Below are 24,081 nucleotides of genomic sequence, written 5' to 3' on the forward strand. Positions count from 1 at the left end.
ACCAGAGGCCAATATCAATTGTCATAAATAAAACCTGAAAAGCTTTCCCTTCACTACATTGAAGTGTTGTTGAAACAAACAAAACAAGTTTTACTTAAATTTTATTTTTAAAACAAAGTTTAACTTGAGGTGTCTAGTGTAAAAATTTTCAATCCAGGAGGTCAATGGTTTATAATACACCAGTTTTAGGTGCATACTACAAAGGTAAAATAAAAGGAAAAAAGCTGATTTACCTACATTAACACAGACAATACAGAAAGGCATACGGCAAAGCTTTTAAGAGCCCGATCCTTAATCACTACAGCAGAAAATAAACAAAACCCAAGACATACTTTATTTCACCTTAAAAAGATGAACAACAAAAGTATCTTTGGAAAACTGTTGAAAATCATTCCTTCCAAAACCTCAGGAAGAACATGAGCTGCAGATTTCAACAAAGAGCCACCAACTTCTCCCCAACCCCCACCTCAAGTTTTGGAACACATTGAAATCTACACGATCAGCACAGACAATAAAATGGAAATTTCATATAACAAACTTCACTGTTAATTTAGGCTGTCAAAATCCTGACCAACAAGACAAACTGTAGAGATGTGCAGATAGTCGAAGCCACAGCTGATACTTCACACATTTACTTGTCCTCATGGTAAATTTAAAGCAAACATTTTTAGAGATTTCATAGAAACAGTCCTTAATACATCATTTATTATGAAGGACTTCCTTTTCTTCTCCAAAACTCTCTTACTAGTAAAAAACCTGTACCCCATTTTTAATTACATCTTACTGAAAAAGAAGTTGAAATTGTAATTACATTCTGCATCAGACCTTCAATAGTGTACTTCGATTTCAACACTGTTCCTACAGTGGGCAGACAGTAATTAAATGATTTCTCACCTTGACTACTCCATCAAAGCCAGGGATTGTATTGACCTTTGCATTCTTGGCTAATAATTTGCTTTCAATCTTGTCTCCCATAGCTTGAATGGCATGTGCGTCAGGTCCAATGAAGGTGACACCTTCTGATGCCTGCAAAGACAATGGAGGTAAAATTTTAGGAGACAAAACTAAAATTCAGCTATACACAGGTATTGCTAATTTTTTTTCCTCTTTTTGAACTCATTAATGAAATGTTTAGAAGACAGTGATCTGTCAGCGTAACAAGCTAGCAATATATAAGCAACATTTCAGCCAGTTCATTAAAAATGTCTGACCTTGTGAAACTATGTATACACACAGATTCAAAGCCCCTATAATTAGCATTTGTATAAATCAAAGCCAGGCTGAAGAAAAATAGCTGCAAGTGTAAGTATTCCACCTTGAAAGCTAGAAATACCCAGTCAGAAAACAGAGGCTAGTTAACTCATCATTAAAACAGCCACAAGTGATTTACAAAGACATGCTGCCTAAGCTGTAATGCAGTTTAAAATTCCCTTATGCATTCCTAAAAACCAAGCCTTGACAAAACATCATAATGAGAGTGCAATCTCTTACTCAGACTTCAAGATTGAAAGATCTTGAAAATAAGGTAGGAAGTGAAACAACGTCTCCCCAATTCTTCCACGTAACACTCTTTTCCAATACTAATGTGGAAATACATTAACATAAAACACTTATACTTTAATACTTTAATAGGTAGGTGGAACACTGAACTGCATTCTTCCCCCTCTTTCTCTATGCCAGCAGCAGACCTTAACGATCAAGTACACAGACATTTTTTCAAACCTCTCCAGGGTCAATACTATACTGAGCAAAAGGCAATTCTAACTGAACTGTTTCACTGAATGTTACTGGTGTATCGGTCAGTACATGAATGTTTCAGGCAACTTAACATCTTTTAACCCACAGGCAAAAAACCATCAAATGAATGAGCATACTAACCCTGCACAATTTTTTCCAACTGTTTCATTAATTGGGACTTTTTTTGCCCAATTCCAAGACATTTGTAAAATGCTCAAGAACAGCTTGTTCCCAGCCAATGGGCAGTTTCATTAATACCAACACTAATGCAATGGCAAACATTTAATTTCTTCTATCAGAATTTGTGTCTTAATATTAACGTCTTTCTGACATACACTCATACTGCACATAGTAGGCTTGCCAGATAGTTATAGTCACTGACAATAAAAAGTAATTTCCTGATGCTCTGCATGTTTATGTGGTAGTAGTACATGATCACAGAACAGACATCGGAAAAATACATCTTTGAAGTTGGGGAGCAATATACTATTCATGATCTTATAAGATCTGAGAGCTCCCAACATGCTCAGGAGTCACTGTTTTCACTGTGAGCAGCTTCCTAGCAGGAAGAGTGTAATAGCAGAAGCTCTGCATAGACAACTTCCCATCATCCTAGCCAACAGGGTGCTACAGATAACAGAGAAAAGATCAGGTAAGCATTTCAGACACACTAGGAAGCTCAGTGCAAAGACACCCAAACCAAACACAGAGCAACAGTTCAGCTACATCAAAGGCTTGCTAGCTTCAACTCACAATGAACCATCTGGGTTTTTATCTCAGCCTACTTCTTCCCTACTACAGTAGGCTTATTAGCTCAGCAATACAGTAATACTGATTTAATGAATAGTTGTCTTGCAGACACAAAGTTGGCAAGACTGCAAAAGGAGGGAGGAGATAGGAAAACCAACACAAGGGTGCACCTCTATTAATATTATAGTGCCAAAGGATCTGAATGCTGAAGAAATTCACTTTTTTTAAGGAGAAAGGAAACAAGAAGCAAGGAGTTGATACTTGAAACCATAGTGACAAAGTCTGGAGCTGACCATTTCAGAAAGGAGAAGAAGTTACTACCTGAAAAGTGATAGTTCATTGTCACTTTAGAGGAGAGCTTTAAATAGGTACCTGGATACACCTGGAGGCAGGGTAGAGTTCCTCTCTGCCAGACTGTATTCCAATCTCAAAAAGCTTGCTGGAAACGGCTCACTTACATACCTGGCACCTCGAGATTATGCCATCCATCTTGTACCCCACCTAAACACCTTGTTCCTACAGCTTTTGCCATTACATTGGCATTTGCACTTCAAACTTTACCATGTATTACTTCCCCTCCCCACTCTCTTCTCAAAGTCAAACATCAAAAATCTGGAATATTCAGAGCTCAAAACAGTGTGTCCAAAACTTCTGCTGCCCTGACAGACCAACCAAGACTTCAGTTTGCAGTCTAATATGCTACTTTTACACTATTTCTCTTCCTCCTCTGACCTTCTGTCAGAAAATAAGAAAACCTTCATTCAAACGAAGGGTCACAAGACAGGACAGGAATTACACTCATAGCATAGCCAGCAAAAGGCATGTAGGGGACTTCTTGCTTGACTTTCTGTCTCTTCTCATTAACTTGTGGCACAGACTTCCTAAGTGCCCTGTTCACTTCCCACTCCACTCCAAGTATGTAGCAGGGTAAGAAAAGAACAGCACCATTCAGGAGAAATTCATGAGCCACCAGAGAAGAAATACCCCAGGGACTTTCAAGAAGTGAATCTGCTGTATTTGTTACATGAATCTTGTAGAGCTGTAATATTTTCCATGGATACAACCAATACTACTTATTAAAACTTAAGTACTAGATGATGTGCAACAGATTCACATTACTCTAATACAAACATCACCTAGCACAGCCTGTATCTTTGTCGGGTTTTGGGGTTTTTTTTAATGTATGCTTTTAACATCCAAAACTTACAACTGTACTTGTCTACACATGCACCTCTTGGCTTTAACTACTCTGAACCTTTGTACCTTACACAGAACTGCTCTCCAATTGTGAACAAGCAGCAGCTTAGTTTCATCAGCTCTTCCCCCATATGGTTACTTAATTGGAGCATCCAGTTATTTCCCAGCAACAAAATCTGAAACAAAACAGATTAACTCCATGCAGTATCACAAGACACCTGAAACCAGGTAACTTGGCATAGTGCAACATCCATAAATCAAAAATAAGTTACAAACCAAGGGGGATCCACTCGTTTCCAGACACTATACCCAACTCTCTTTCGCAGAAAAAGTATGCATTCTCTGACATGTCTTCCAACTAACTTTAGCTAAGCTCACCAAAACCTTTGTCGGCTTAAGACACTACTGAACAAACTCTTGCAAATCTTGCTAAAAAAAGTAAGTCACATCACTCAAGACCTTCACATTCTGTCAACCACACCTGACTGCTCTGGGAAAAGAGTGGGCCAAACAGATCTATGCTAGTGTAAACAACCATATTTCCAGTGTTTGGAAAGGACCCGTCCACCTTACAAACTCTTGTTTGAAGTGACCAATCTTAGAAGAGGAAATTCTTTTGCCTCTCCTCCTGGAAATTCTGAACTCAGAGGTTCACGATTACTGTATTATGCAGTCAGCAGTGGATTCAGCCTAAGTGACAGCAGAACTAAAGATAGAGCATGAAGGAGGGAAAACTGAATAATAAACTTTCATACACACTAGCTCCCTTGGCAACATATACTCTTCTGCGGGCTTATGAGTATGTGGCAAACCAGCCAACTCATTGCCAGGCCTCCCAGTGCTGCAGGAAATGACTGAACAGTTCCAACCCAGCTTTAGACAAAACAAGTGATACTAAAACTTTTCCTCTATTTTTTACCACGTTAGTTATGGACAATTAAACACACTTCTTGGTGTCCTCATTCGAGCCATGATATTTGAACCTGCACGTAACACCAGCTTAACAGGAGCAGCTCCAACCAACAAGGAGGTATGCCACATAAAAAAACACAGCTGTAAGAATCTTGTGTTTCTTCTTTCAGGATCATTTTGTGAGGGGATTCTCCACTCACAAGACACTAATGCGGCAAAACACACTCCAAGTGCCCAGCTGCTTCCAGGTGCAAGAGCCCCTATAATTATCGTACCACACAGAAGCAATGGCAATAATGCAGGCTTTGTGCTTGTTCATCCCCTGCTACCTGAAATGGCTATTGTAGAAAATGTTTCCCACCTCTGAGGAATCAACAACTGAGAGGATGCAGAGATCTCAGGTGCAGTTGTACCTGCTCTCCCTTATTGAAAACAAACTTTCCTACGTAAGCAGAGCTGGTTTTAAACAAGCTCATGAAATTCACGGGAGAACCCAAATGACCAGTTAAGTTTCATGCAGGCACTGAATCGTGTGTTGCCAGACTTGCATATGGTGTTTTCACAATCACCCAAAGTCAGGGTGCTACTTACTGGTAGATGCTAACAGTAGTTCACTCAGGAGAAAAGGGTTTAACCCCAGCACTGCTGGCTGGGTAGGTTCAGAGCTGCAGTCTGTCAGGAGTCTCCAAAGAAGTAACTGAGCCTATCTTGTTACTTTTTCCCATTCTACCACCTTCTCCTGCACATACCTGTCCACAGTCCTATCTATTCTCTAAGGCAGGCTCTGTCACTCCTCAGATGACCTAGCTGACTAACACTGCGGACGATGGCCTTGCTGTTTTGTTAGAAGAGTTTTCCACTGCTTTTGTGAGTTAAAACTAGCTAAACAGAGAAGTTTAATGGGTACTGGAAGAAGGCCCACATAAGCTGCTGGAGCACACAACAAGGAATGAGAACATTCTTTTGGGGGAAGGCACACACTCAAACTCTCAAGTGGAGGGGGTACTGCATGTTGCCATATCAGCCTGCTTTTGTGTTGAATTACTGTTTTAAGAGTTGTTTCAAAATAAAGCATGTTGTTGGCTCTCCGAAGAGCACCGTTTGAATCACAGAATGGCTGAGGTTTGAAGCAAAGCTACTGCTTGAATGAGCTCCTTGGCATGAGCTGTCAAGCAGCAGAACAACTTACGTGCAGAAGACAAACGGAAGCAAAGTTCTGTTGCAACAGACAGATAACAGCGAGATTAGCAAGTGTGCGTAACAACTTACCACACTCACGTAAGAACTTAAGTGGTGAATGAGATTATGAAGGAAGGTCTACAGATATGACCTGCAGTTGAAACTGTTATCATAGATCTGTTTATCAACACGGTTTTATCTCAACCCTCTCATTTTTTTTCACAGGAAGATCTGGAAAAGGTTTCCATGAAATACTTGCATGCAGCTGATTTATTCTTCCACTATTGTGCTGTGGAGTGACTGCCTTAATTTTTCTCCCCTCTTCACATACAGTCAATCAAGGAGGCACGTCCAATGGGGAAAGGACGAGGCATAAGTAGTCTGGTAATCACAAACAGTAGCAGAATCCCAGAAAAACTGGAATCTTCCACAAATACAGTCTCCCATATACAGCTGACAGCTCACCAGAAGGAAATGGACCTGTACATGCAGCTGTGCACAGCCACATGCAAAGGAGAGCAGGAAGACAGCACAGCTCAAGGATGACCAGAATAGCTAGCTGGACTACAAAGCCTCTAAGTCACACCAGCCAAATGCAGGGCTGAAAAGCAGAGCTGGCAGGAAAAGGGGGGTCCAAGAGAGTTTCAAACAACCTAGAAAATAACCAAGCAGAACAAATAACTGTTCCTTCAGTCTTGTTTAGAATTAAATAAGCAGAACTTTTAAAGCCAAGAGATCTTAAGAACATGCACACATTTACATTACACACACAAGAGAAAAGACAGCATTCACAGGTACAGTAGCATCCTCTATAAGAACAAGTATTTTAAAAAATACGCCATGCTGAAGAAAAGTAAACTACAGCCTTCTGTGCAAGCTTTGGAGAAAAGCAGCACCGCACCTCTTAAGTGAATACAGTAGGTGATATAAGCACATAGATAAATAAGCTACAGGGGGAAGCACTGTAGCATCCTACTTTTCTCTGACTAGACCTGCCTTTGGCTACTGTAGTTATTTCTGGAGGTCTGCCTTTTGTTTGAGGGTTTGGGAAATAGATGGAGTGTTACAATCACCTTGACTTGCATAAGCAGCAGGCAGGTAACTGTGATAGCAGTTAGCCTCAGAAGTAAAAAGTGAATTGGTGATTGGGAAAGTGACAGAGCCCAGTGCAACTTGCAAGAGGAAGGAGGTGGTGGTGAAGAACTGTGCTGCCTAGCCTGCCAGACCTCATTACTTGTGTCAAGCTCTACTTTGAAATAAAAACTGCCACTTGGCTCCAAAACACACCACATTAAGAGGCCAGACTCACCACACAAGCTATGTTACCACCTGTGACACTATACTGTGCCATTTTCAATATCTGTATTCACTGCCTCTAATAGGAGTATATACTGTAAAAACAAGTGATACTTTGGAAATATTTCTTTAGAAAAGGAAAAGGTACCAAATAAAAAAAGCCTTACCTGAAACTAAACACAGCTGCAGCAAGTCTGTCTCACTTAGAACTGAATTCAAAGAACATTAAAGCATTTTCACAATCACTAACTTAAGAAAAAAGATGACTGCTGGGCAGCAATACCAAAAATCCGAAAACTAGAATACATTTATTTGGAAAAAAATGAACACAGATGTCAGTTTCAACCTTTGCCATGGGGAGGGAGATGTGTTAACAAGCTCCCTTTAAGCCAGTATTCTAAGAAATACTGTCCACTCTATTTAATCCTGGTGTGAATCTGTTCACACTGGTCTCCAAACTATAGTTCAAACTATGCAGAGCCATGAAAACAGATTAATCAGTTATCAGTATGACCAGACAAACTCCTGAAAGACCAAATAAAAACAGTCTTATTCAGGCTCAAAATACGCCTCACCTAAAGCAGGCCAGGAATAAAATGGAGGAATAACATACATCTCTATATCATTTAGAGATAAGCATAGTTATGTTTTTCAAAATGTAGCATATGCATATTAAATATTGGAGGCAAGGAGAGATCAATCTCTTAGACTACTCTCAAGCTCAGCTTACACTAAAGGCACAGTTGCTGAACCAGTACAAACACAATCTAAGGTTACTTAACTTCACTGTCCCAAAAAAGCATGCACCTCTCAAAAGTGCATGACCTCCTTGCCTAAGCACCAGGGAGCTGCCAGAAGAAATTTAGACGGTCAGCACCAACTTAGGGACAAATGCTGCATAGAAAACAGCTTTTAAACTTTCAAGTCAACCCCTCTTTAATTCCACAGAAATGGTAAGTTTAGCCTGATTCTTACAGTTCTGACTTTGTAATCTGCAGACACCTTCCTTCACAAGATACAAGCTGTGAACTCGTACTATCATAGATTACATGTACAAAGGTATATGTGCTTGCATGTTTAAAATAAAAAGTCTCATTAACCAAACATTTCATAGTGTCTATTATATTCCTAAGTGGGAAAAAAAAAATTAGCATTCAGCCTCTAGGTCATATCTTTGCAAGTGAAAAGCACAGAAGCAGCTTTTTCCAAGGACTCAAAGCTACAAAATACTGCAGAACAAGTACCACCTCTGGGGCTCTAAACTTAGAAGTTTTCACTTTGGATCTGACCATCAAGCTGAAGTTTCACTTGATAATTTCACTCTGAGCAGTTTAAAGCTATACGGTCTACATATTTTATGGTTTTGCCCAGGACCCAAATGCAATACTGAGTTATTCATGGTTTTAGAAGCATTTCTCAAATACAAACTATGAAACTTGAACATACAGTAGTTTGTATGACACATCATTGTCAATGATGAATTCCTTCATCACTTATAAAACATTCCCCCTACACACACACACCACCCAATGCACAGGAACTTAGCCCTGCTTCTGCTGCAAAAAGTTTGAGTATTTGACTACATCAGTAGTAACAAATACCCAGAAAATTTAGGGAGAAGCAAACGAATTTTCCCTGGATGGTTTCCATATTGCTTTTCTTCACTTCCTGGCATTGAAACCACCCTTGATTTTTACATGATAAAAGAAATCTGTGGAACTAATCCTAGAAACCTCTTTCTGTTTCCTCGCTTAACACCTCCAGGCGACAGAAAAGACAAAATGCTTCATTTGCATCCTTAAACATTAGAAACTGCGAATGAGCCTTTTCAGCTGCAAATGTTATTGCATCTACATTTCCAGAAGAGAAAGAAGGTTAAACAGCCTACTCAGGTTTATGTTAACTCATCTCTTTTTAGCACCGTGAGCAGCACAAAGAGCAGAGAATGTGGAAGCTTAACAGCCCAACCTCTTTCTTCATTACGTTCAATTAGATCCTGGAAATGGATATAGCTGCTGATTACATGAAGTTAAAGAGATGAAATCAGGTATGCACAAAGGAAATGGCAAACACTAACAAGTGTAATCTTAGTCTTCCCAATCATCTAGCCTCATGAAGACCAATTCATTTTTCATGCAACAGAAGAAAGTTCTATCAGTTGCATGACCACAGAAGATATTGCCAGATGGAAAAGCAGCACTTGTTTAATCGTTAATACAAACTTTCAGTTTAAAAATGTAATGGGCCAGTGTTGCACAAAGCCATCCTGAACATGTTAGTAAGGTAAGCCAGATTCCTTGTTTTATCTGCTACATAGTACTACTACATCTGAACAATTACAGAATAAATCTGAGCCACATACAAACAGCCGAACACCACTATTAAGCTACTTTACTTCACAATACAATTAAGCACAATTTATTCTTCAAGAATACTAGAACTCCTGATAATTCTTTTTTAATTAGGATTCAACCTACATGGTATTTTTACATTTGTTTGGAGTGGGGAGGGGGGAAAAAAAAAGGCACTTGGAATTGCTGTGCTGAATTTAGTAGAGGAAGTCGGCAGCACTTTATTTTCTAGGCCATTTGATTTTAAGTCTGAGAAAAAGAAAAAAAAACAAAAAAAAAACCCACAACATCTTCAGCTTGGCAGAGAACACCACTCAATGAGATGTTTAACAGAAAATATACATTACCCAACATGAAAACCAGGCACTCAAGGAGAAAAAGCACGACAGAATAATGAGAGGGAGAGAGGGAATAACCAGGGAGCATCCTTCTAGTCAAACCAATACCTCAAATTACCAAGGACCCACGTTTATGATGTATTCAAAATTTTCTATATCAAACTGAAAGCTCAGTAAGGAAAGCAAAGAGTAAGAGTTCAACAATCTGAATGCTAGAGCAGATGAAGAAAATGTATGGGCACAAAACATTCTTTACACAGCTATAGTATTTATCCTATCCTAAGCACGCATGTGAAGCTCAATAAAACTTATCTGGTATTTTTCTAGACTTTTTACAGTGCTTTCAAAGTAGGTGACCATCATTATATTTATTCTGCATATTCAGAAACCAAATTAAAACTCAAAAACGACTGTCCAAACTCACACCACCCTGAATTTACTGATGAGTTCAGCATCAGGAACCTTGGTATTGATAGCCAGGAAGGTAAATGACCCTGGAATCATCTTCTAAATAACCACTCTGAATATTGAGGAACACAGTTAAGCAAAGCACACAACTACATTGAAAGTACCATTTCTCAAACACTGCAAGTAAGCAATACTCTTAATAAAAGCAAGACTTAAGACCTGGCCAAATTCTAACACAGATAACTCCATTCTACTCACCTACCACTCCTTTTTCTGGATGGTTGGTGCAGTTCAGGAACCTCCCTGTCCCCACCTGAAGGCTACTCATTATTTTCCTGCCAAATAGCTGCTGCTATTAATGCCAGATGTAGCCATCCTCAAACATTTGATAAAGACTGTTAAGACCTTCAGAGAGACTTTATAAAGATGCCAAGAGCTACACTAGAAGATGCAGAGCAGACCAGTGAGTTCACTTCAGAAAACTGGGATCATCTGTACCTTGTTAGTGAACTGGAGCTATCTTCCTACAAGAGAGCCATTAAGCAGCACTAGATTTTATTTCTGACACTCAAAAAAAAATCATATGATAGAGTCATACTTACGCAAAAATAAATATCAATCTGTCAATCACATTAACAAGCATTAGTTAAGAGCTAAACAAGTAGTAAGCCAATCATATTGGCAACAAAATAGTGTATGTGCACAAATTTGTTTGGGTTGTTTTGTGGTTTAGTTTGTTTTTCTTCCCTAAACCAAGTTTAATTCACCCAACACATTGTCTTCTACCAAAGCTAGTGTACAGTAGCTGTCCTATAGGTCATAGTAAGCAGAGTAGTGACCCAGAGAGACAGTACTCCCACCCCAGGTCCCAATTCCTCCTGCCTCTTACACTGCAAGCAGCCTTCATGCAGCTGCATAACACCAGTTTGAGAACCTTATCAGTTAAAAGCAGCTAAAGGGGCAAGGGATGCTTAAAGGGTTTTGAAGGAGAGTCACTAGAAGGGACAGTGGCAGTAGTAACAACTGTCAACAAATACACTGTCACCAGACATATGACACAGGGGAAAGTATGCAGGAAAGGTATAGGCAGGACTGAACAAGGTAGGATGACTGAAAATTACATTTATGGCCAGAGATACCTGTGGCAGAGAGTCACTAACAATCAAGAACTGGATGTCAAAGAGGTACTGCCATGGCAATGGTGCCAAGATGACCGACACGAAGTGGTTGCCATCTATAATCACAAGGGATACTGGAAGGTGGTCAAACACAGGCATGGATAACCTAGAGAGGCTGTGTAGTCTCCAGCCTTGGAGACATTCCAAATCCAATTGGATATGGCACTAAGCAACCTGCTGCAGTTGATACTGCTTTGAGAAAGGGACTAGATCTGAGCACATTCTTTCCAAACTCATGTAACTGACAGGGCCAAGTAAAGAATATTAGGAAGATTATCTCTGTCCAGGTAAGGAGGGTTACAGCAACCACAAGCAGAGAGAACTTGGTACAATCCTTGTTAAAGAAAAAAAGACAAGACCTTCTCAGATTGTCTGAGTTAAAGGGATATGGCTCTTCCTACTATATCTCACAACATTAATTTCTTTAAAAGAAAGCAGAGCCTCATCATACTGATCTTTCTTCTCTAATAACGAGTGGTGCTGTCTCTAGCCATTTATTTCTGCATCTATAGAAATGTACACTATTCTTTTAGTTCTGCAGACAAACATGATACCCACTAAAGAATTGTTTTGGAAAAAAAAAATTAAAATTTAAAAAAATCCTCATTCAAAGGCTCCCAACTCTGAAACACAGGATACAGCACAGTGCTGGGAAGACACAGCAAGCAGGAACAACAGGGAGCTCTATACTAGCAGTGGTATGGAAGCACTTGGGAGAAGCAGCTACCGTCTGAGGGAATGATGATGATCGAGTTGTGTTTTTGTGATGCCCTGATGCCTTCTTATCAGTTGAGCAAGCACTAGTGCACATAATGGGGTAGCAACTTCAGACAACCCAGACACAGTAAAAGATACCACTTCACAGAATTCTATTAAGCACTGTCTTATGCCCTTCACCCTTTATTTGTGAAAGGATGCATGTAGTAGTATTACTAACAGAAGATGTTCTTATTTAAATCTCTCTCACAGTTCCTTGGAGAAAACTGTGGACTAATTACCCTGTAATGAAAGATAACTAGCTCTTACAGCTGCCCACTGAGAGAAGTCCAATACACAGCATTTAAGTAAATGAAAAATTCATTGATTTTTTTTTTCCTTTGGAAAGCATTCTAAGAAAACTGAGGTTTGTTTCTGTATGTTCTAACAGTCAACACACATAGCTCTCCCACAAATTTCTATTTATGCTCAAGTTACATGAAGCTGACATTAGATATTATGGACAGATGTGTGTGATTGTGCCGTCCTCTTAAATGTGGATGTCCAAATAAAATTAAGACAAAAGGCTTAGGTGTTTTTGTAGCTAAACTTAACAGGAAGATACTATTCCAAATTTTATTATCTTTAAGTAATGAGACTTGTATATACAAACTCAGATTTTTCCACCAAGCTCTGTTCTTATTTTCACATACTCTTGCATGAATCAAGCAAGCAGATTTGTTCAATTTAAAAATAAAAACAAAGAACTAAGTGTGATCATATGCATCACTAAATATTATGATTTCCAAACTACTTTAAAAGTGTACGTATATAATACTTTCTGATTAGCATGAGGAAATAACAATGGAATTGGGCATATTTAAATCTATTGAACAAAGTATGATGGACTAGTGGTATTACAACAGTCTGCTACAGGTTTGGGTAACAACCTGTATCTTAGTGTCATAAATAAAACAAGTCAATAATATGTATTGATATGTAGTACTAGAGAATTTATAGGCACTTAGAATGAAGCAACCCAGGAGATCGCCTTGTGACCCTCTTCCCTATGAACCACAACTATTCCGAACTGAAGATAATGTACTGACAAAAATATCTAACATGTATACCTGAACACCAGCATCTCTGGATCTGAAATTCTGTCTGGTGGCTAAGGGTGGAACAGCTTTTTGGAACACATAATCAAGTTCCTTCCTCTCCTTACCAACAGATGGGCATGAGATTTGGACAGTCTGGCTTCACTCCTGCTATAAAGTAATTAGACAAACAAATCTGGATCCTGTAAATAAGCATGTGCTTGAAATTAAGCATGTTTAAACAGTTGCACAAGGGCCTAAATTTCAACACTGTAGCCTGTGGAGGAAATTAGCCTATGAAATGGTGCAATCTTTCTGAAAAGTTGACATTTCTTTCTTTTCAAACATCCCAAAGAAATGGGGATGGCAAGGGGTAGTAGGGAGAGAAACCTGGGTAAGCAGAAACTAGTCAACTATCTCTCTCTCTCTCTCTCTCTATATATATATATATATACACACACATACGCACACACACGGGGTGTTTTTTTAAATAAACTGATGTCTCGGGAGCACTTAAGATGGTAAGACCACAGTACACTGGAAAACCTTTTCTATTATAGCTTTTCATCTAAGTTATATGAAAATGGTGAAATGCAACAAATTCCAGAACTCCAACCTCTAGTTTACCTGCTGAGCTGAAAGTACTTCAAAATTCTTAGCAAATTGGATTTTTGCTTGTGACTTGGATGTTGAAAAGTATGTGTGACTATATGTTCCAAAAAGCTACAAGGGAAAAAAAAAAATCCTTAAAATTAAAAGCAGAATATACTCAGAAATTAGAAGTAAAAAAAGCAATAATACGTATATACATTTTACAGTCTCAAAGTCCCTTCAACATCCTTGTGGATATTAGCAGGTAGCAGCAGCAAAATGCTTGTTCTAATGGGCTCACCCAAAGAGGGAGTGAATAGGAAATTCAATTGCTAACAGCTAGAAGCACTGCAGCATGATAATTAAGTTAACCTAGTGCACATTCTACCACCAAAAAGTGGGCATTTGACCTCCAGACTTTTTGTTCTTTACACCCACACCATCGTATTTTGGTGGTGTCAGCACTAACTTCTCTTTCTGAATTACTTGTAAGCTTGCTTTAGATGACTACATAAATAGTAGTCCCAGGACAAGGGAGATGGCAAGAACGGGTGACCAGGGCCAACATCTTGCAACAGCAGGAAAACTTCAGCTTATGGAGGTTGTAAAACCACGTATCTGCACAAATATCCACAAGGTGGAACAGGGTATTATGGCTCCCGTTCCTTGCTTGGCAGAATCAACCCAGGCACCACTGACAGCAGGAGCTATAGCAGGACTTGAAATACTCACTCTGGAGTGTCAGAAGAAGGAAAGGCTAGATCAGAAAGGAATCTACCATGCAAGCTCTGTATCATTCTCCTAAAAAAGTAACTGGTCCCATCACTGAAATAGCTAGAATGATTAACACTGCCTGTTAATGACTTCTTAAAAAGAAAGCTCTTTCCCCAGTTCCCAAATAAGGATGCCTTTCATCAGATGAAAGGGAGGAAGGAGCAGCTCCAAATTAGAGATTCTGATAAGCGTCAGTTATTGCTGAGAAACAAAAAAAAAAAGTCCACAAAAAACCCCACAACATTTCTGCATTGGTAAAACTCCTTCCCCGAGCCTCATCCTTAGGGCACTACCTGAGTCTACATTAAAACATAACATACAAACAGTCTCAAATAGATGCAAAGTAAAGCATGATATTACGCATGTAAAGGATTAGCTTGGCAAAGTTTAGAACAAGTAAGTATCACCACTTTTAGTGGGAAATTCTTGGTTATTTCAAGTATGGTGCCACAATGATCTCTCTACATTATCCTAATGCAGGATTTCATTAACTGCTTAGAGGCAAGTTAAGCTTATTCCTTCCCCATGCCAAAATTTCAGTCTGTATTTTTGTATATTTTTGAATAAAAACACAGTCTGTATATTTTTGAATAAAAACACAATCTGAAGAGTGTATTTATTAGCCTCTGTGTGTAAAATAGATCCTCATCATCTCTCCAAAAATTAGAAATTCAAAAAATGTAAAATAAGAACTCAGCAAGTACTGATGAGAGAGCTGGAGACACCAGCTATGGAAAAAATGAGCTGATCTTACAGAAGATACTCACATACAGAAAACGGCTCATGAATTAGAGTTGGTGCTTAAGGTGGACTTCTTTGGAAGAATGAACAAAGATCCTGGCTCACAAGATTTTCAATACAGGAAAGAAATGCAGAAGTAAGAAACTCATTAACAGATGTCTGGAATAAATAGTGTTTTCCACTCTGAATATATATACATTTCAAAAGAATTCAAAAATGTTATGTATAGGAGAGGGAAGTTCCAAAAAATACAGAAACCAAGACCAATACTGTCACTCTTTCCCATGCAACTATACTCTCTAATTTTAAGAACTACAGTCTGGACACCACATCCTTAATCCTGTAGGGTTTTATGAATATCAAGTTCTTATCCTTTAAGAAAACAAAAAAGCTACATTAAGTATTCTCTTAAGCTTATACTGCAGCATAAATATTTACATATTTAAAGTTAGCAAATTCTTGGCCTTTGTTGCTCATATTTTTAATGAGGTTTCTGTTAAAAGATTACTATAAATGCAGTGCACAAGACTCTTCCCACAGAAGAAGCTTGACACATAAAGAGGAGACACAAATACCCGTACCTTTGAATACTGCTTTGCCTTGCCAGAAGGACTGCTTGTATTTCTCCATTTTCAAAAGCATAGTGGGGGTTGCAATTTTTTTGTGAGCGCAGAGACTGAGGGTTCCCCATTTAGAGTCTCAGGCTTCCAGTTCTTCCCCCCCACCCCATTTATTTTAGCTTACTCTTTATTTTCCTTCAGATGATAAAAGAATTGGAGGAAGGGGAAAAAGGCATAAACCAGCTTTTCACTACATATGTGAATATGACATCTCGCACAATGGGGACCTGGTGAACATAATTAGGTTCTTTGGATTCTGCTTTAATACAGATAAAGTCAGACATTAGTGATACTGTAACATAATTACATTTACTATACTTTGCAATATACACCATTAAACACTTTAAAAATGAAGTGTCACTTAAGCGTTACCCAGTCAAAAAATGTGACTGATGCTATAATCTAGTTGCTTCTATCTTCGGTCTTTCAAGCAAATTTTTGTTCAGCTCCAAGACTACGTTTTCACTGCTGTTTATTCTTCAGCATTACATCAGAAGAGACATATAGCAATCTTTGTGCCAAAAGCTATCTTTTCATTGCAGATGTATGAATGGTTCATACAATAGTTCTTGCTGTTCACAAAATTAGAACTACATTCAGTGTACAGATCTCAAGCTCTTCTTCCAATGTATTACATTTCAACCACTTAATGTAAGTGTGTGTATTTTTAAAGGTACTTTACACTTGTGCTGTCTTATGATGATTCTCTCATTGGTCCATTTATAACATTTTTTCATTAACAGACTGAATACATTGTTGAAAGGGCAGCTTCTGTTTCACTTACTCATATGGAGCTCCAATTCCGCAACAAACCTGAAACCCAGGATTTTAATCTCCAAAGAAAATTAATTTGACAATGCTTAATATATTAAACATTCTTCTGTTGGTCTGAATGCATACACCATTTGTACAGAATACAATATGCCTTTGTAATCCATAAAGGAGTACACAGATCTCCTCACATACTTTCTAATAACCACTGTAATTTTTAAAATAGAAGATTAAGACCTGTACAGAAGCCACACCATAGACTACCACCAGACTTCTTTCCTTTTGTAAAAAAAAAACAAAAAAGTCATCCCAGAACTTTGTGACAATTTGAAGAGTCAAGTTCAGGTTTTTGCAGCCTGCAGTTGTATAGCATGCCTGATCAATCTCAGTTTTGGCATAATTAACAAAGTTACTACATTAAAAGAAAGCCTACAGTTTTGACTATAATCTTCAGAATACGGTCCAACATGCATATGAAACTTCAGGCTTTAAGACAGTACCAAAGGCCAAACACCAGCTGTCTTCTCAACTATGGAAACAGGAGAGTAAGCAATCAAAAAGAAACATTATTTATGTCACTCATTTTAACAATGTTATTCAACTACAAAGTTTTATTTATCTATGCTGAAACCTAATCATTACCTAACTTTTTCTTTTGCCAACTTCCATCTCCATTTCAACTCCACTAGTTTATCCTTACAGTAGCTTTCCTGTCCAAATACTTCAGGAAGGTTTGTCATTCCCATACTGGAATCCAATCATCAGATTTTACTGTACTCTTAACAGACCAAGATGAAGTGTTACACTTGAACATGTCACACTAGATACTCCGTAAAAGAGGATAGTGTTTTATCATTGAAAAAGGCTCTGGGTTTTTTTTTCCCCACTAGTTTTTTTATAAGTAGTTTTGACTACCTGTAGACTGCATTTTTATAATACTGTGTATAAAGACAGATGCGCCATTAAATGACATTGAGAATACCTGACACTAAAAATATTTCATTCACAGAGTCACACATTCAGTAGGAAACCATTCCTGCACCAAATGATAATGCAGACTTTACAGAAGTTAGCTGCACTGAAATCTTAATATACATACAAGAACCTTTGGGAGGGTTGGGTTGGGTTTGTTTTTTTTCCTTATTTTTCTGCTGCTGTTTTCCTAGTTTTAAATTCTGGCCACAAATTTCTTAGTCTCCAGTTCTGTGGAACATCAGCTATGAAAATGAGTTTGTGTTTCTCCTAAATCATACAGTACTCAAACTGGGGAAAGAAAAAAAGGAAAAAAAAAACCAACCCACAAAACCGAAAAAACCCACACAAAACCAAAAAACCTCAATGTGGATAGGGAAAACTAACATTTGGGTTTAGCTGCAAGAAGAATGCACATCTTGAAGTCCTCATGAACAATACTTTTTCCACAGAAATATGACATAAGCAATTCAAAGTGGTATAGACTCCCATTCATACATGAACATACTGCAGATACTTCATCCTTACCACTGGCAATTTTAGATTGCAATGGAAAATTCCAACTGTAAGGTCAAAGAAAAATAGCTCTGTAGTTTTCTGGCACTTGGAGCTAAAAAAATAGCCTGAATTATACTCAAACCGTACAAAGCAATTATGTTTTAACACCATGTCCATGGATACAGTATGTGTACTCCAATCTTTAAGCTGTCCCTTACAGATACTATGTGCATGCAGCGTGTCTTATTTTTATCTTTTCTCTTTTAAAAAAGGCAAATGTCTTAGCATTAAGTATCTTACATTAGAAGAACAGATACTGCAACTTAAAACATTTAAGTTATGTTCAAGAAGAAAAGCACTTACAAAAGCAACAGGCAAATCACCAGAAATAAGCAAAGCAAAAACACTCTAGGAAACAACACACAAATTCATTCTCAAGAAAATCTTTAGCTTCTTGCCATAGGAGCTGTTTGAACCTCCCATCCCTTTAATTGTGGAGGCTACTTAAGAAATTCTATGTCAGTCAGGACCAACACTGAAATGCAACTATAGTAGTCCACTTTCAAAATTCTTGAAAACCCATTTAAGGATATCAGTAGGGGGTAAATTAAAGCTGTATGCATTAGGAAGCTAATAATTTGAAAAATGTACAGGGGCAATGAACCCTGAAGTTATCAAGCACTGAAATGACTAGAAAAGTGTTTTGTGTAGTTGGAAGTAACCAAACACAAAAAAGCTGTTATAAAAAATAAAGTAATAATCTACTTCACAAACTAATAATACTAACATCTTAAGTATAACAAAATCTTGTAGATAAAACAATTTCTTATCATATGCACTTTTTGGTATAGGTATAGCAAAGAGGCAGAGTTAGCCCATATAAGAGTGCCATTCATTCACTTTTCATAAACACTCTTACTTGAATATACTTTTGTCAAATTCTAAACATACCAGACTCAAGTCTTCCACTCCAAGCACTTCCTGCAGAATAATTTCTCATACATCTGCAAAAGGCTTCAACTTCCAGTGAAAAAAACTGAGAACAGCTGTAATACTTTTTAATTAATTTAAAAGTGAGGTGAAAAGGAGTTTCATACAGAAGCTGGAAGACTTGAATCAACAACTCTGAAATCACAGCACAAGCCACGCCATATCATGCTATGCATGATATATCATTCACAATGCCTTTACTAGTCTCATGCAAAAGTTATCCATACTTTAATTTGCACAATCTTCCAGGGAATTTTGGAGTCTAGCTGTCAGGTACCGTGAAAACTCATTACAACCGGAGCATGCTCCGTCCACTGGACACAGGATCCAAACAGGACTTATCTGAAATTGTTCCTTACAGTTGGAAATAACTGAAAATAAGGTCACTTGTCTCCTGAGCTCCCTATGCTTTCTAGATGAAAAAGCCAAAACATTCTTGAACATAAGGAAAAGAAAGGATGAGAAACATGCAAGAAAGTAGTAGGACATGAGCTGAGCAGGAAAGGACCAAGAGCAGTAACACATTTTGAGAAGAAATGCTTTAACACTTACTGATTTTACAAATATGCGAGAAATGAAGAAAGTTTTCCAGCTAAATTAAATATACATGTGCCCAGTGGAAAGTCTGAATACCGCCTGAAGCCAAACACTGAAGAGTGAACACAAAGAAATACTGAACCTCTGAGTATGGCAAGAGTCCCATGGAAACAACCAAGCAACTACGTAATGCAAAACTGTGTCAATGCCTATACACACACACAAGACTCAAAGGAAAGCAGTCTACATTTGGGCATTTTTATCTTTTGGATAGCCTGCTTTTAAAAAGCCTGATGTTATTTTAGCATGATGGCTTTGAATTTAATACCGTAAGATTAAGCACAGCTTGCCAGCAAGATCTCTTGCCCGAAAATCTGGGCAAAGAACTTATTCTTTCTAAATTCCAGCCAGAGCAAATTAAGCTGAACTACTCTGGGTGGGATAGGTGGAAGTAGTACTCTGCAGCACACCTGCTGCCTGCCTTTGAGAAGCAAATTTACATGCTGGATTCCCGAGCAGCCCTTTTGTGCTAAGAAGCATGATCTACATATACACACATACATGCACTTTCAGCTTATATACATGCAAAAGCTCACACTGTAACTGAATAGCACACTCCAATGACAGTCATTCCAAAAGAGGTCACATAATATGGCTGCAACAGAAATTATTTATCTAGATTATTAAAACAGGATCCATGAATAAACTAACATTCTTATGAAATTCAAGAGTTTCCACTGAGTACCACCTTAAAGTATCGTATTTTTCCTGCAGGTAGAACAAAAATATGCACTGAAAATAAGCAACTGCAGTATCCCTTACAGATGTTATTACTCGGCTTCCTAAAAGATGCAGAAACTCATGTAAGGAGATTTAAAGCCCCCCAAAGACTAAAAATTTTTAATCAAGTTTTGGGACACAAAAATTAACGTCTGAGGTACCACATATGTCATAATACCCATTACTTAAATTGAGCAACTTGAGAAGTATCCTTTAAACATCGCAGTATGGGCTGCATGAGTGCTGAATTCACTATATGCCTGCTATCAAAAAAATCTCCTTGAAGACAGATATGGTTATGGACTACACAAATTTGGCTGACAAAAGTCTGCCATAAAAAATTCCATAAAAAACCTATTCAAAACATAGACTAAGAACTAACATCTCCCTCCCCGGAAAATCCCAAACCAACCAACCTGTAGGAACATCTTATACATTTTGAGGTCAGATCCTGTTCCAAAGATCAAAGAATCATTAATCTACTCAGACCTACCTTTGATGCAGGAACAGCTTTGCCCTAGCATTCACATTATAAGCCATTCCTACCAGATCACACACAGGTAGCTACAAAGCACAATTCTTGGTCAATCAAGAAAAGGGTAAAAGCCCCAAAATGTCACAAGATCCAGAAAGCAAACAGTTCACCTGCCTTAATAACTGCACAGCCATACACACAACTACATACAGTAAACAGTGCCTTAGAGTACAACTTAATCTTACTTAAATGACAAGGGCAGCACACACACAATAGCTGCCATTTGTTTAGTTAGCCATCGGGAAGCACATTCAGGCAGGCAGCAGGAGGGCAGAGCCAGAGGACCTATTCAGTAGAGACTAAGCCCCCCATCCCAGAAGCCTGCTGCTCTATAAACCCACAAGAGGGAATCTTAACTGGAAACACTCTTCACCCCTTCCCTATTTGATGCGTTCAGAAACACAGCCCAACACTAAGACATCAAGCTACAAATATTTTATGACTGTTGCCACTAAAAAGAAATCACATCCATTCTAAGTGTAACATGTTCTCTCTACTCTTCTGCAAGCTCCACTCTTGCATCCTCTTGACTGGTTTTTGGCTGATCTCACTTTTTTCCCATGCTTAGCTGCAAGTAGCTCCACCTTTTTCAGAAAGTAAAGAATATGCAAGTGCCATAACCACAAGGCAAAGTATCTGACACAAGTTTACTCCGGAAAAAAGCATACATTTTCCACACGTTTTTATCATGATCCATGAAAAATGTCTTGGCTCATAATCAAAAAAGTGTCTTTCCCACAATATCTATACATATGTCACTACCTGTTAGCTCACAAGCTACTAGTTGTTGTCTAGTCACAGTCTCAGTTGACTGAGGTTCCGAGTTACCACTTCAGATTCCTTCTACATGTTAGCACAGTACTAAAGGCATCGCTCTTCCTAGGCAACTCAAGTAGCAACTATTTTGCAAATTAACAATAGGAATTCCAGATTTGACCAAGGTAGCTATGAAATATTTCCAGTGTGTGAAAAATATTCAAACTACTCTACTTTCTGCGAACATTCTCAGTTAAATATATGCACTTAAATGTTCAGATAGGCTAATAAAAGGGTTCACAAGTTCTTACACAATGAACTGGCAGTTTTATTCACAAGAATGTTCTGGAATATCTTTTGCTGTTTCTCCCCCATTCTAAATGTTTAATGCATTCCCCATCCTCAAACTGTATAATAAGTAGCTTGAGTATAAACAGTGTTCACAATACCTTAGAAAGAGAGTGAGAAAGAGTAAGCACCAGCGCCCTTTTGCTAGAGTTCTGAAGAACATGTCAGTATGACCCTAACAGGCATCTGGAATAAACACGCTTAGTTGTCCGTGTACATATGTAAATTTAGCAATACCTATCCTTTTGGACAGAAAACGTATGCAGGACTCTCTACAAAGGAAAGTGTAATTTCACAGTGGAAGTTTCCACACAGTGCTCTGAAAATAGTCAGAAGAGCTTGGAAAATAGCAATAATATCACTCCATCAAGCATACATTTAGTTAATCGTATGGTTTTACTACCAGACTAAGCTGTTGCCACATGAAAGCACCAATTTTTCCCCCAAAAGCAAACCTTTGTCTTGCATCTCAACTGCCAACCGCAATGCATCCCAGTACACATATTTGCCATTACAGCAGTGAGCCACACACATCATCAAGCTAAAGACAAGTCAGTATCAGATGAGGCAGAGGAAAGAAAAGGGTGAGAGAGTAAATACTCAGAGATCCCAATCATAATCTGACAGCAGGAAACTGTAGAGCCCATAAAAGCATTTGTTTCTAGGACTCACTGCACAAGTATTACTCTGTGCCACCACTGAATGAGTAACCAACCTGGTTGGGATGTCTACCTAATGTACCACATTCTCATATTGAGGCCTGCCAAGAGAGGAATTTTCAGGAGAATGACTGTAAAGGTATTTACAAAGAAAGAGGGGTTTGATAGTAAAACCTACCTGAAATAACTTTTCTAGAAATCATCTTTGCATTTTCCTGCTGCTCCATGCATTACTAATAAGTGACCCACTAGAAATTTCAGCACCCATTGAAAAGCCTGGCAGGGTATTTGGCTTTCAATTCTTCTACTCAGTTTATTCCCAACACAAGTATATTCATCAGGCTTAGAAACAACTCTTGAACAAGGGCAGCCACTCAGCAATGAAATGTAAATTACTGACATGCGCTAAAACCTCGACTTGCCACTGCTAATGAGCACATTAAAGGAAAAAAGCTCACTAGATATTTACTGCAACCTTTCCACTTAACCCTGTGTGTACTGAAAGCCATAATTTAATATCAATTAAAGAGCCCATCTCCAAACAGTGAGACACTGTTCAGCAGGTATATGCTTCCTACACAGTTCTGATGTCAAAATTATGAAGATGGACAAATGTGTGAAGTGCCCAGTCACGAATGTGTGCACACTGATAGCAGGCTTATTTTTAATCTATTTTTAACCTGACCTACATAAATTGCTAAACTTACGAAGTGAATGGTGTCAAATCTTAGGTGATCAAATAAAACATAATGTGCTATCAACAAGCCCCAAGGTTAGGAAGTCAACCTGTAGCAACTTTCCCCTTTCTGTTATGGTTACAGGGAGGCGCAGACTCCAAGAAAAATCTTCTCCAAACAGGTTTCTGTCAAATACTAATTCTAATACTAAGCTATAAACAGATTAAAAGGTTGATTACTTTTTTCTCTTACCTCTTATACCCTACTTCCAAGCTACCACCCCTTTGAGTTTGCCTTCATTTCGAACCAGACAGAAACTCTAATTTGTTCCTGCCAGAATCATTTGTACTAGCTTAAGACTTTAACAGGACAGTTGAAAGCAGAGGGGATGTAAACACATTTAAACCACAGTAATTTTAACCGAACAGGGCTACAGAGTGATTACACACAGTCATTCCAGCACATCCAAGAAAGGCAACAACCCCTCATAGTAACAGACACCAAGCCTGGGAGCAGTAATCTCTTCAGACAGCTTGGTCACAGTCAGCACAGGTTAGTTAACCTGATCTTCAGGAGCTGAACATACCAGTTGGCTTTCAAGAAGAAAGTGAGAAGCAGATGCTAAGTTTGAAATAAAACACATCACCTAACTTCAGGAAATCAATGTTAATATTTGTGTTAAATCAAACTTCA

The 24,081-nt window shown here is 38.4% G+C and overlaps 1 protein-coding gene across 6 annotated transcripts in view; it reads right to left on the reverse strand.

The window, feature by feature from the left end:
* PCCA (propionyl-CoA carboxylase subunit alpha) overlaps positions 1-24,081 on the reverse strand; it is a 276,456-nt gene that overhangs the window by 202,516 nt on the left and 49,859 nt on the right. For all 6 annotated transcript variants that reach the window (XR_010612328.1, XM_065677991.1, XM_065677989.1 and 3 more), the window contains one exon: positions 895-1,026. Coding sequence is in view for 5 of the 6 variants with exons in the window: in XM_065677991.1 (XP_065534063.1) it covers positions 895-1,026 (132 nt within the window). In the remaining variant the exon portion in view is untranslated. The remainder of the gene's footprint in view (positions 1-894; positions 1,027-24,081) is intronic.

The sequence above is a fragment of the Lathamus discolor genome, chromosome 4 (genome assembly GCF_037157495.1).
Source record: "Lathamus discolor isolate bLatDis1 chromosome 4, bLatDis1.hap1, whole genome shotgun sequence".
In the NCBI taxonomy this organism is placed as follows: Eukaryota; Metazoa; Chordata; class Aves; order Psittaciformes; family Psittacidae; genus Lathamus; species Lathamus discolor.